The sequence below is a fragment of the Amia ocellicauda genome, chromosome 10 (genome assembly GCF_036373705.1).
Source record: "Amia ocellicauda isolate fAmiCal2 chromosome 10, fAmiCal2.hap1, whole genome shotgun sequence".
NCBI lineage: Eukaryota > Metazoa > Chordata > Actinopteri > Amiiformes > Amiidae > Amia > Amia ocellicauda.
In genome coordinates, this window is record NC_089859.1 from 20301145 (window position 1) to 20312791 (window position 11647).

Here is an 11647-nt window from a genome sequence, read left to right on the forward strand (position 1 = left end):
GCGACCATTCGTTCAACTCTTTCCCTTATATCGCGAAGCACTTTCATTACAGGACAGCATACATGCATGCGTGCATACACATATACATACATGCGTGCATACACATATACATACATGCGTGCATGCATACGTAGTCCGAATTATAAAAACAAAAACAAAACCTGAAACACAAAACTGTAAAATGCAGACGGTCCCTAGAAAGGTGCCATCTGTTTCAAGGTCCCTCCCTCCTCTCCACGAGAAGGGGAGGCGGCGGGGCGCCTGGAAACCGCTCTGGCGGAGCTGCCGGACGGACACAAGCGGTCGGGCTGCGAGCGGAGCGGAGCGGAGCGGTTCTGTCTGCCGGGCTGCTGCACTCCCACCGCCGCCACACGGACCCGGCCCAGCCCTCAGCGTGGGGACACTTTACCTGGGAATTACCCGCAGCGGGACAGAGTCGGCGCGGGGAGCGAAGTGATACTTTTTCTTTCTTTTTCCTCCTCCCTCTCTTCGGAAACAGAGGGGCAGAGACGGCGGGCACGATGGGCGGCTCTGGGAGTTTCGGCGCCCGGGCGGATCCGCGCAAAGTTCTGCGGGGGCGCCTGCTGTGCGTGTGGGTCGCGCTGCTGGGCTGCGGGGCGGCGGGCGGCCAGTACAGCGAGCGGGGCATGTCGGTGCCGGAGCACGGCTTCTGCCAGCCCATCTCCATCCCGCTGTGCACGGACATCGCCTACAACGAGACCATCATGCCCAACCTGCTGGGCCACACCAACCAGGAGGACGCGGGGCTGGAGGTGCACCAGTTCTACCCGCTGGTCAAGGTGCAGTGCTCCCCGGACCTCAAGTTCTTCCTGTGCTCCATGTACGCGCCGGTGTGCACGGTGCTGGAGCAGGCGCTGCCGCCCTGCCGGTCGCTGTGCGAGAGGGCCCGGCAGGGCTGCGAGGCGCTCATGAACAAGTTCGGCTTCCAGTGGCCGGACACGCTGGCCTGCGAGACCTTCCCGGTCCACGGCGCCGGCGAGCTGTGCGTGGGGCAGAACATGTCCGGGGAGAGCGCCCCTCTGAACCCCACGCCCGCCGTCACCGCGCCTTCCCCCCACGACCCCCGGCACCCCAGGGCGCATTTCACCTGCCCCAAGTCCCTCAAGGTGCCCCCTTACCTGAACTACCACTTCCTGGGGGAGATGGACTGCGGCGCCCCCTGCGAGCCCCTCAAGCCGCAGGGGATGATGTACTTCAGCCAGGAGGAGCTCAAGTTCGCCCGCATCTGGATCGGCATCTGGTCGGTGCTGTGCTGCGCCTCCACGCTGTTCACCGTCCTCACCTACCTGGTGGACATGAAGCGCTTCAGCTACCCGGAGCGGCCCATCATCTTCCTGTCCGGCTGCTACACCATGGTGGCCATCGCCTACATCGCGGGCTTCCTGCTGGAGGACAGGGTGGTCTGCAACGACAAGTTCGACGACGGCTACAGGACGGTGGTCCAGGGCACCAAGAAGGAGGGCTGCACCATTCTGTTCATGATGCTGTACTTCTTCAGCATGGCCAGCTCCATCTGGTGGGTCATCCTGGCCCTGACCTGGTTCTTGGCCGCCGGGATGAAGTGGGGCCACGAGGCCATCGAGGCCAACTCGCAGTACTTCCACCTGGCGGCCTGGGCCGTGCCCGCCGTCAAGACCATCACCATCCTGGCCGTGGGGCAGGTGGACGGGGACGTGCTGAGCGGGGTCTGTTTCGTGGGCATCAACAACGTGGACGCCCTACGTGGGTTCGTCCTGGCGCCCCTCTTCGTGTACCTCTTCATCGGCACCTCCTTCCTCCTGGCCGGCTTTGTGTCGCTCTTCCGCATCCGGACGATCATGAAGCACGACGGCACCAAGACAGAGAAGCTGGAGAAGCTGATGGTGAGGATTGGCATCTTCAGCGTGCTGTACACCGTGCCCGCCACCATCGTCATCGCCTGCTATTTCTACGAGCAGGCCTTCAGGGAACAGTGGGAAAAAAGCTGGGTCAGCCAGGCCTGCAAGGCCTATGCCATCCCCTGCCCGCCTCATGGGCATCCGCAGATGAGCCCGGACTTCACCGTCTTCATGATCAAGTATCTCATGACTCTGATCGTGGGCATCACCTCGGGGTTTTGGATTTGGTCTGGGAAAACACTCAATTCCTGGAGGAAATTTTACACAAGACTGGCCAACAGTAAGCAGGGCGAGACGACGGTGTGAGACGGGAAACCCAGCCCTGCGTGTTTTATACTGGACTGAGGACTTGTTTTTTTGTTTTGTTCGTCTGGAGATGTGACGGACGCTCTTTGATTATATTATTATAAGTTTTGTTGTAAATAGCATTTGTGAGATTTTTGTAAGTATATATATTTGTATTTAAAAAAAAGAGAAGCATAAATTCCTTTTTGAATTGTTTTTATAAGTATTTTGGAGAAGAAAAAAAAAAAAAGGTACTGAATTATTTTACACTCACAGAGCGTTGGGGATGTGAGTCTGTGGGTTTGGCAGTCGCCCCTCTGTCTCTTGACCACTGACTGGGAACGGTGACTGAGAGGAGCGCGTTTATATCTGAACATGTTTCTCTTTGGGTCTGAATGCCTTCTAGTGCCACGCCAGGTTCAGGGCAGAGCATCTCAAAAACCAAACCACAATAATACAGTCTGTGTAACAAGTGTTTGAAATCCACAACCATTTAGAAATTGAAGTTTGGGGAGTGTTTTTTTTTAATTTAATTTTATTTTATTCAACCTAAAAACTTATGATATTTCCCCCTTTATGTAAAATCTATTAAGTAAATCCTTATTTTTCTCTGAAGGTTTTAAAAATGTTTAATCACCCAATTGATTTCAACAAATTGCCCAATGCCCTTTGAAATAGCTGTGTGTGTGTGTGTGTGTGTGCGCGCGTGTCAGATGTAGTAATATAAATATTTTATTGATAAATATAGGGATTTGAGAAAGCCATCAATGCACCTGGTTTAATAATAGATAACAGAGCCGCAGTTTTAGAAGGTCGTCTGTGTCTGAAGCGGCTCTTTAAAGTGACCCGTCTCTGCAGTGCGTGTGATGGCTGTGGATTCAGCTGCACTGCCCTTACAGGGAGAACAGCTGAAATATTAACACCAGAGACAGATGGAGAAGTGTTCAAGGACAACTACAAGCACAATGAAATCTGAAGAGCTAAAAGGATCTGCTTTTTCTGTTTGTTTTTTTTTGGTTGGTCGATCAATCGGATGTGTGTGAAGTTGTGGGGAACCCAATGAAGCGGCACAGCCGAGTTAAACAAGTGCAGAGAGATCGTGAAATGGATCGAACTGGAGGTTTGAGGTGGTTTTTCTGCAGGAGAGGAGGATGAGCCATTCAGCCTGGTGGAAATGAGAAAAGGCATTGTGTGTGAGAGAGAGTGTGATTGTGTGTGAGTGTGAGAGAGAGAGAGTGCGTGTGGTTGTGAGTGTGTGTACATGGTGAGTGTGTATGGTTTAAAGTAAAGATAAATTGCTGTTTTAAGGGAAAAGGGCAGCTTTCAGAATGATTTGAATAAACTCCCATTGTTATTCTTGAGAGCAGGAATGTTTTTTCCTCCCTCTTTCTTTTCCCCATTTGAAAAGGTCTGGACATTTCACGGGTGTGTAGATGCTCAGTGAATGTAGTGGGGGTTGCTTGTTGATACACACACACTGTGCTGGTTGTGTGATTAAAGTGCTGGCTTTCCCTGTAGGCCTGCCCTGCCACCCTATACTGCTCCCAGCCCTGCAGTCTCGGTGCGTGCGTCTCGGCTCAGAGCGGTGTCGTGGAAAACCCAGCTCTCGTAACCGGCGGCCCAGGAGGCGTTGGGACCCGAGGGAGAGGCTTTGTGAACACAGCTTTGTCTTGCTTTGCACAAGTACAAAGAAAATTCCCAGAGTAGCCTGGTGTTTTACTGCAAAAGTATTATTGTTTGTATCGACTGACTCGTTCGGGATCTGTATACACCAGGCTGTGCGTGACGTAGTGCGAGACACAAGACGTGTTTTTTTTGCTTTTTTATTTTTTATTGTATTAATTTGGGGGGCTTTGCATCTGCCTCTGTTTCACAGACATTTTTCCCCAGTTAAATGCTCTGCTGCATGCTTCTGAGAAGTCTTTCATCTTAAAAGCATAAAAGCCTATATTATTAAACTATACTTTTCTTCCACCCCCATGGCAATGTTGTTTTCTGGTATGCATTTATTTGTTTTACTATCAAAGAATCCTTTATATTTATAGAACAATAGAAGGTTTATATATTCCATATTTTTAATTTCTCTAAAAATAAAAATTCCCACTTTTGTACAAAATACCGTGTCTCTGTGGTTTGGAATATTCCCATCATTGTTTTTTCTTTTCCTTTTCTTTGTTGTTTTGAGGGCTTTTATCTCCTGCTTTATATGTATAGGATTAAACTAAAAGGGATATTTTGTTTTGGGTAACTTGACCATTTTAAGAAGTGAATGAGCGTGTGGAAATATCCTGGAGTTTGGAAGATGGTCTGGAAGTGGAGTATGATTTTATTAGTGGTATTATTCTTCTTGCTCACTTCAGTTATGCAAATAGGATGTCTTTGTTGTTGTTGCTATTGTGTTTTTTGTGTTTTACTGAATCTTCCGCAACATTGAATGTAAAAAGAATAGTGGAACATCAGAACTCAATTAAGGGAAATGTTTGATTTAAATTCCTCAGTTTTAAAATGTGTTCCCGGAGGTGGAATCTGCGCCGAGGGTAAGTTGTTGAAAGACGAGCTTTGTTATAGAAATGGGGAGAATGGGTTGTTAATTCAACAAGACAAATATTGATTCTTTATTAGTTTTATGAGTGTGCGCCTCTGATGTGTAGGTGTGGTTGCCCTGAAGCTTTTAAAACGTTTGCAGGTCTTTTAAATAGTTACAATTAGTGTGATGCTCAGATTTGTCAGCCACATGTTAAGGAGTGAAACTGGTTTTAAAATTTTAAAGTGTTTGGTTTTCTCGAAACTCATAAACCTACTTTAAAAGGGATATTAAGTGACGCAAAAGTCCTCGATCGATGTGTTTTTTTGTTTTTTTTATCACACTTAGTAAATGTTTTATTTAAATGAGTTCCGAGTAAAGATACGATACTGTTGTCCTGTTGTCGGTGTCCGTTCTGCTTGTCGCAGCAGTGGAGACCGTCTGTGAACTTGAGACTGAAACCTGATTCTATTTTCTGACACACAAATGAAGTGATGGGGATCTGTGGAAATGCTTTTCTGACACTTCTGCTCCCCTTGTGAACCGATATCCAGCACGCATTTCGGAGCTCCTTTCTCATTTTTTACCGTCTGCATGAACGTTGTGCAGTTTCCCCTCGGTTACCTCAGCAGTGAAGTCTTCTGGTTTGGGTTTTTGTTTCCTTCATCGTGAAGGCCTCTACAGCGGCCGCTCTTCGCTGAATCTCTCCAGGCCCAATCCTGACATCAGACCAGCCATGGATTCATGGTGGATTCTATAGATGGGTCACGCGTGTGTCAGAAGAAAAGAAAAAGAAACGTATTGGAATTGACTCCCTATTTATAGAATCGACTGAGGCTGCTTTGAGGAGCTCGAGGACAACAGCCTTGCTTTTGTGTACCGACAATAACTTATTGCCACTGATCTGATTTTCTTCCTTTCCCCCCCCCTGAATGGTACATTTCTCTGTGTTGGTGAACTCTTGAAGTAATGAGGTTCCTGAAGGGGAACGGGATCCGGCCATGACTGAGCGCAAGCCTGGGCAAGCTCCTCATTCGGAGGAGAGAAATTAGAGCAGATTTATGGCTCTCTCTCTCCTGGCTCTACACACCGCACGGTTTTGGAGGGGCTAGCAGGACCTGCGGCCATATTTACATGAACACAATGCAGACCAATGTGTGTAATACTCCTGCCAGAGCACAATAGGACAATAACTGTTTATCTCTTCCTGAAAGGTGACATTTTGTGAATCCCCCCCCAAGCCTCTCTCTCTCCAGACACTAAGCACCACGCCAGGTTGTGTGTTTGTCTCTGAACCCTGTGAATTAGACTCCAGGCAGACAGTGTGGTTACTGCGTTCTCCTGTGTTCAGCGTTAGTCACTCTCTGGTTCCAGGTTGGTTGTAATGTGGGTTTGCCAGCGCGTGTTGATGAATACCAGGCTGAAGAATGCCTGCGCGCCGCATTCCTGCCCCGTCGGCCGAGCTGCAGCAGCGCGCTGGAATTTATAACCCAGCGAGGGCCGACGCACACGGGAGCTGTGTGAGATACAGTGCGCACTTTGCACCCTCGCGTCAGGCTGTCACAACCTTGCAGAAAGGCAGGACGTGTGTGTGTGTGGGGAATGTTTCAGAGCCCGGGTTCAGATCACTTTGCAGTCTCCATTTCTTTTTCTTTTGCAAAGTGGGGAAGAAAGAAACCAAAAATAAAAAAAGTGTTAATTTAGGCCCCATTTTAAACAGGGCCGATGTGTTTACATCGTAAATGTAGATGTGTTTAACAGGCAACATTACAGACATGTTTAGGCACATCTGTGTCATGTTCATTGGCAGATCATATTGTAAATCCTTCATGTAGAAATGGCCCCACAACAACAACAGCCTCCTGACTTCATAGCTGGGGGTCATAAGGTTTCCCCATGTGACATGTGAGGGACCCCAGACACGACCATCCTGTCAATCTCCTGTCAGCTGATCCCACAAACATCTGTGAAGAAGCGTCATAATGAAACCTGCCTGAATAATTAGGGGAACAAATAGAGGGGGCAGAAGCGCATACATAACATAAGATATTTGTATAATAATTTGGATTACTGAAGGAAAGTCTACAACTGAGGCAGCCCGACCTGGGTTTATTTTATCCCAATATTGTGCCACTGCTGTGCTGTGGGCCAGTATCGACCCGGCGTCAATCCCAGCCGGGGGGTTTGTGTCGTGCATGCGCAGTGGCCTGGGCTGTAAGGTACAGTACATCTCCTGATTAGTGTCTGCAAGGCCACTCCAGTGTCCAGCTCCTTGGGTTTCCAGAGAACCGGTTTTAATGCGGTTTGGGCTCCAGACAATACTGATTACAGCCCTTTCTTCTTCCCTGTTGTTGCCACAATGACAGCTGCCGGTGTCATTTTGTACACTTTTGAAACATCCAAGTGCACTGTAAAGGCTAATGCTTAAGATAGCAACATTTCTGTTGTCTGTTGATTGGTTATTCAGTTTGATTACATTCTGAGCGTCGAGGTGTTCTAATATGAAGGGCGCTATATACAATTACATTTATGTTATTATATTATAAACGTACGTCCGTGTCCGTCGCTGGGTTTTAGGCTATATGAGGCATCGTGTCTATTATTGATTTACACCACGTTGTGAAAGTCACCACACACGGCTCTCCCGCGGTTTCCTCAGTGAGTGTGCGCAGTGCGCTGAGAGAGACCCCCTCATCTTGCCATCTCTGGACTGGTCCAGGTCCTGCTCTCATCATGACCTGAGATAAAGGAGGCTCACACACAATGAACAGGTGTGATGGCATCAACGTGTAGTCTCTGTAGTAAACGGGTTCATTACAAGACACGGTGCAGAATTCATGAAACCTTTAGGCTTGTCAATTGTCCCGCCTCCCTGCAGCTGCTAATGGGAATACTAATGATGGATCTCTTTAATTATTTATTGTAATTATGAGACGCATGCACTACCGCTTTTTGCTCAGTTTTTCTGTTACTTGTCTTTAACACTAGTCTGTCCCTTGTATTCACAAAGTGTGTGTTACCAAATTATATTGATTGCGTTTGACTGAGAAAGATAAATCTGATACTCATTGACTACATTATTAGTGCCCCCCCCCCTCCCCGCTGTGTCTCCTGTGCCGTATTGTCATAACGAATATATACACGAATATATACATAACATGTTAACCTGATAATAAATATAGTCGCTCAAAACACATTTAAACAGTCAGTAACACATCAATGGACCACTCCCGTCCTGCAGATTAATTAATCAATTTGACGAGTTCGACCAATCACGGCATTCCCTCAATTAAACCACGCCCTGGTCCTTAATTGAAATATTTACGCATCACAGTGTCAAAAACACAGTGAACATTTTTGATACTCAGAGTAACATATTTGATCACTTAAAATGTGACTCTCCTCACACTATTGCATGAAAGCAACAATGGACCCAACAATGGACAGACGTGTGGAGATGTTCGCAGAGTTGCTCACCTGTGCTTGTAATTGCTGAAAGGTTGCTGGGTTGGTCTTGATTGAGCAGACATGGGAACGGTCTACATTGAAGTCCAGAGTTTCCATAGCAATTCAGTTGAATTAGTGCTGCAATCATATCATATCATATCATATCACCAGACTTCCTGTCTTGATATAGTTTATTTCCTTGCCTTGTGTGCCACTCTGGAACTCTGGTTTACACAGGCTTTCTGATGAGCAATTAATTGTAGGTCAGAACAGCAACATAAACCCATTGATGCTGCTGAAGGAGTGCTTTTATGGTTGGTCAGGTACAATCTCCTGCTTCAGCCCCACACAGCTGCTCCCACGAGGGAGTGACCTGATCAACTACACAGGGATTGGTTTTCCTCCTGTTTTTATTTTGACTTATTACTATGACTTTAAAAAAGAAGCTGCAGTGTAGAGTTTTGAGAAGGCGCCTTACAAATACTGTCCTCTCTTTAATGGGCATCGATGTGCATTCACTGGTTTCTAAGCGTCTTTCCCCATTGGTGTTTTGTTCTGGGTCAGCAGGGGTTAAAATTGTGCTGGTTTTGTCCGTGAATGGCTGCTCCTTGTGTAAATTAACTCCTTATGGTGATGTAACCCCTCTGTGAAATCAGTGACAAACCTCCCACAGAGAGCGCTCTTTTGGTGCAGTTTTTCACTGTACTGGGTGCAGCTGGATGGTGCAGATCATGCAGCCTGGTTCGAATCACCACATTGGTGCCATGACTCGGATCTCCCTAAGACTGATGCCATTCACTCGCTGCGGATGAAAGAAAGAGGAGAGTGTAACAGGACTCCTTGTGTGCATGAGTGCGTTGGGGTGACGGGAGCCCTCTGTGAGGTCAGTGGAGTGTGTAATGCGACCAGTTTGTGGCGTGGCGATGTTATCTGTCACGGTTCAAACCTGAGCTGGGGCTCAGAGCAATGTACATGCTACAAAAGCAAGGTAGCACCTACTCTCTTATAAAAGCACCTTGTATTTCATTTCAGGACTTCATTGTGTGGCCTGGCTCAATCTAAACAGCCTGACACTGCAATGCACTTGAAACAACTCTCAACTTCATTGCATAATTCACCAATCAATTGATTTGTCTTTGCATTTATTTAATTGTATTTTTTTTTATTCCACCAGCTTTGCTGTCCTGGGCATATTGTTTCTGTGATGCAGAACAAGGATGGTTTAAAAGGTCCTGATGCTGCTGTGTAGGGAAAGGAAAACCCAGATGTTTTTGATGATACTCTTAAAGTAAAGACAGCTCCCATTGTCTGCAGGGATTCAGGTTGTTTGACTGTATTCAGGGTGGACTCGGGTCTCTGGTGTTTCCTCTCCTCTTTGTGTGACTCAGAACATTTGGAATATTAAACTAAAGGGAAAGAAAATACCTACTTATTTTTACTTCTATTATTTCAAGAAGGAAAGCTTCTCAGCAGTTAATCAGTGTCGTCTCCGTCTCAGACAAACAAGTTAAACATATTTACTTCTTCATGTGATTTCAGTTATATCCCTTCTCCTCTTCCACAATAGCTGTTGTTGTGTTGTAAGACTTCCCGCATGCTTTTGTATAAAATTACTCGTGCATTTCCCCCCCAGTGGAATTAAACGCATGGAGAGGAAACGGAGAGGAAACAAACCTCAGACAAAACGGCTCAGAGTCTTACACAGGTAGAACAGAGCAGTGAACACATTTCTAATCTGCATGGAACCGATGGCGGTCAGTTAGACCAGCATCTGTGTTGAACAGTGCTGAGGGATTTCTGGGCCCCTCACAGTGATGTAGACAGGGGAAAAATGGTTGTTATCAATAACAGAAAAAATAATAGTTCTTGGAATAGCTAATAGTCCCCCCCCCATCCTCATGCACTCGCACACCTCCTGCTCCCAGCTGTTTGGACCTGCCCCAATCTCACTCAGCCTCGCGGTGGCCTCTTTCAACACCTCCCGCACGAGGTGGAATGACTGGTTGCTGTACGACTGCAATTGTAAATAATCCCTTTGTGAAGAGACTTTTAAAAAGTCCCTAGACTGCTTGTTAGAATGACAAAGCGCAGGAAGTTGTATGCAGAGATGGCAGCAGAGATAATTGTGTCAAAGCACTGATGGCCTCGGCTGTCTTTTAGCTCAAGAGGAGCTTAATGACACTTAATGAGGGTGGTGGGAAAAGCTACAGATCCCATCAATGATTAAAGGGGTGTAGGAACTAAAATACAATGCGCAGCATAAGAACATAAGAAAGTGTCCAATCGAGAGCAGGCCATTCGCCCCATCGTGCTCGTTTGGTGTCCATTAATAACTAAGTGATCCAAGGATCCTATCCAGTCTGTTTTTGAATGTTCCCAAATTGTCTCTTCAGTCACATCGCTGGGGAGTTTGTTCAGATTGTGACGCCTCTCTGTGTGAAGAAGTGTCTCCTGTTTTCTGTCTTGAATGCCTTGAAGCCCAATTTCCATTTGTGTCCCCAAGTACTACTGCACTACTACAGGGAGGCAGCATGTTTAGATCTGTATATAAATTGTGTTTATCTAACGAGACTGATACTCAGAGACTGCCAGTCACTGCAGTCGGCTGCCTCTTCATGTATCTCGTCCTCCCGGGGCCCCAGCCCTCCCCGGCACTGACCGCAGCCCGGCTCTTGTGAAATGAAATCTACGGCAGGGAAAACCGAACAGAAGGCCTGAGGAATCTCAACAATCCACTTTCTCCTCTGTTGTGGCTCCACTGCCGCCTGGGAACCTCCAGCCCGAATCTGGCAACATCTGGACAGCATTTGTTGTTGGCTGAGCAGGACTCGGCAGCGTGCACCTCGTCCCAGAGCTCGTTTCAGGCCCGGCTAATCCGCGATTCGTTCTTCACGGCTGTCTCTCTCTCTCGAAGAAAACTAGAAGGGCTAAAAATTAAATGGGACACAGGAGAAAGAGAGCGAGAAAAGGAAAGAATGAGAACTAAATTGATTGCCTTTGGGATTCCAGACGCAGCCTTTGACAGCAAGCGCCCCATGAGACGTGTCGCCAGTGCCCCAGTACTAATAATAATTAAGGCTCATGATTAGAGTGTGCTGCATAATGGGAGAGAGCACCGTGTGCAAAGATCCCCCCAGGAGACGTTTGTAGGCACTCCTAACTCTGCATCAATCGCAGGGATCAGGACCCGAGGGGATTGCAAACGTTTTTTAATCGAAGCGTGTTTATGAAGACGGCGTTGTGCACCCACGTCAGCAGCTGTGTGTGTGTGTGTGTGTGTACACGCCTGCCCTCGGTGTTGTCTCTCCACAGGTCCACCACAGGGAGCTCTCAGAAGATGCTTAATTACATCGCAGCCATATGGGCTCATTTATATTCCATTACAGGTTAAGCTAATAACGCAGAGGAATATAATATTCATTATCACAGCTACGCAGACACCACACAATTATATTTGTCAGCACAATAGCACAGCCTTACAAACACTACTCTG

At 47.2% G+C, this 11647-nt stretch overlaps 1 protein-coding gene across 1 annotated transcript; it reads left to right on the forward strand.

Moving 5' to 3' along the window:
- Nucleotides 1-257: 257 nt before the first annotated feature.
- On the forward strand, nucleotides 258-4299 carry fzd1 (frizzled class receptor 1). Its single transcript, XM_066715445.1, has one exon. It carries the CDS (start codon nucleotides 522-524, stop codon nucleotides 2202-2204), a length of 1683 nt encoding a protein of 560 aa, XP_066571542.1. The 5' UTR covers nucleotides 258-521; the 3' UTR covers nucleotides 2205-4299.
- The last annotated feature ends 7348 nt before the right edge of the window (nucleotides 4300-11647 follow it).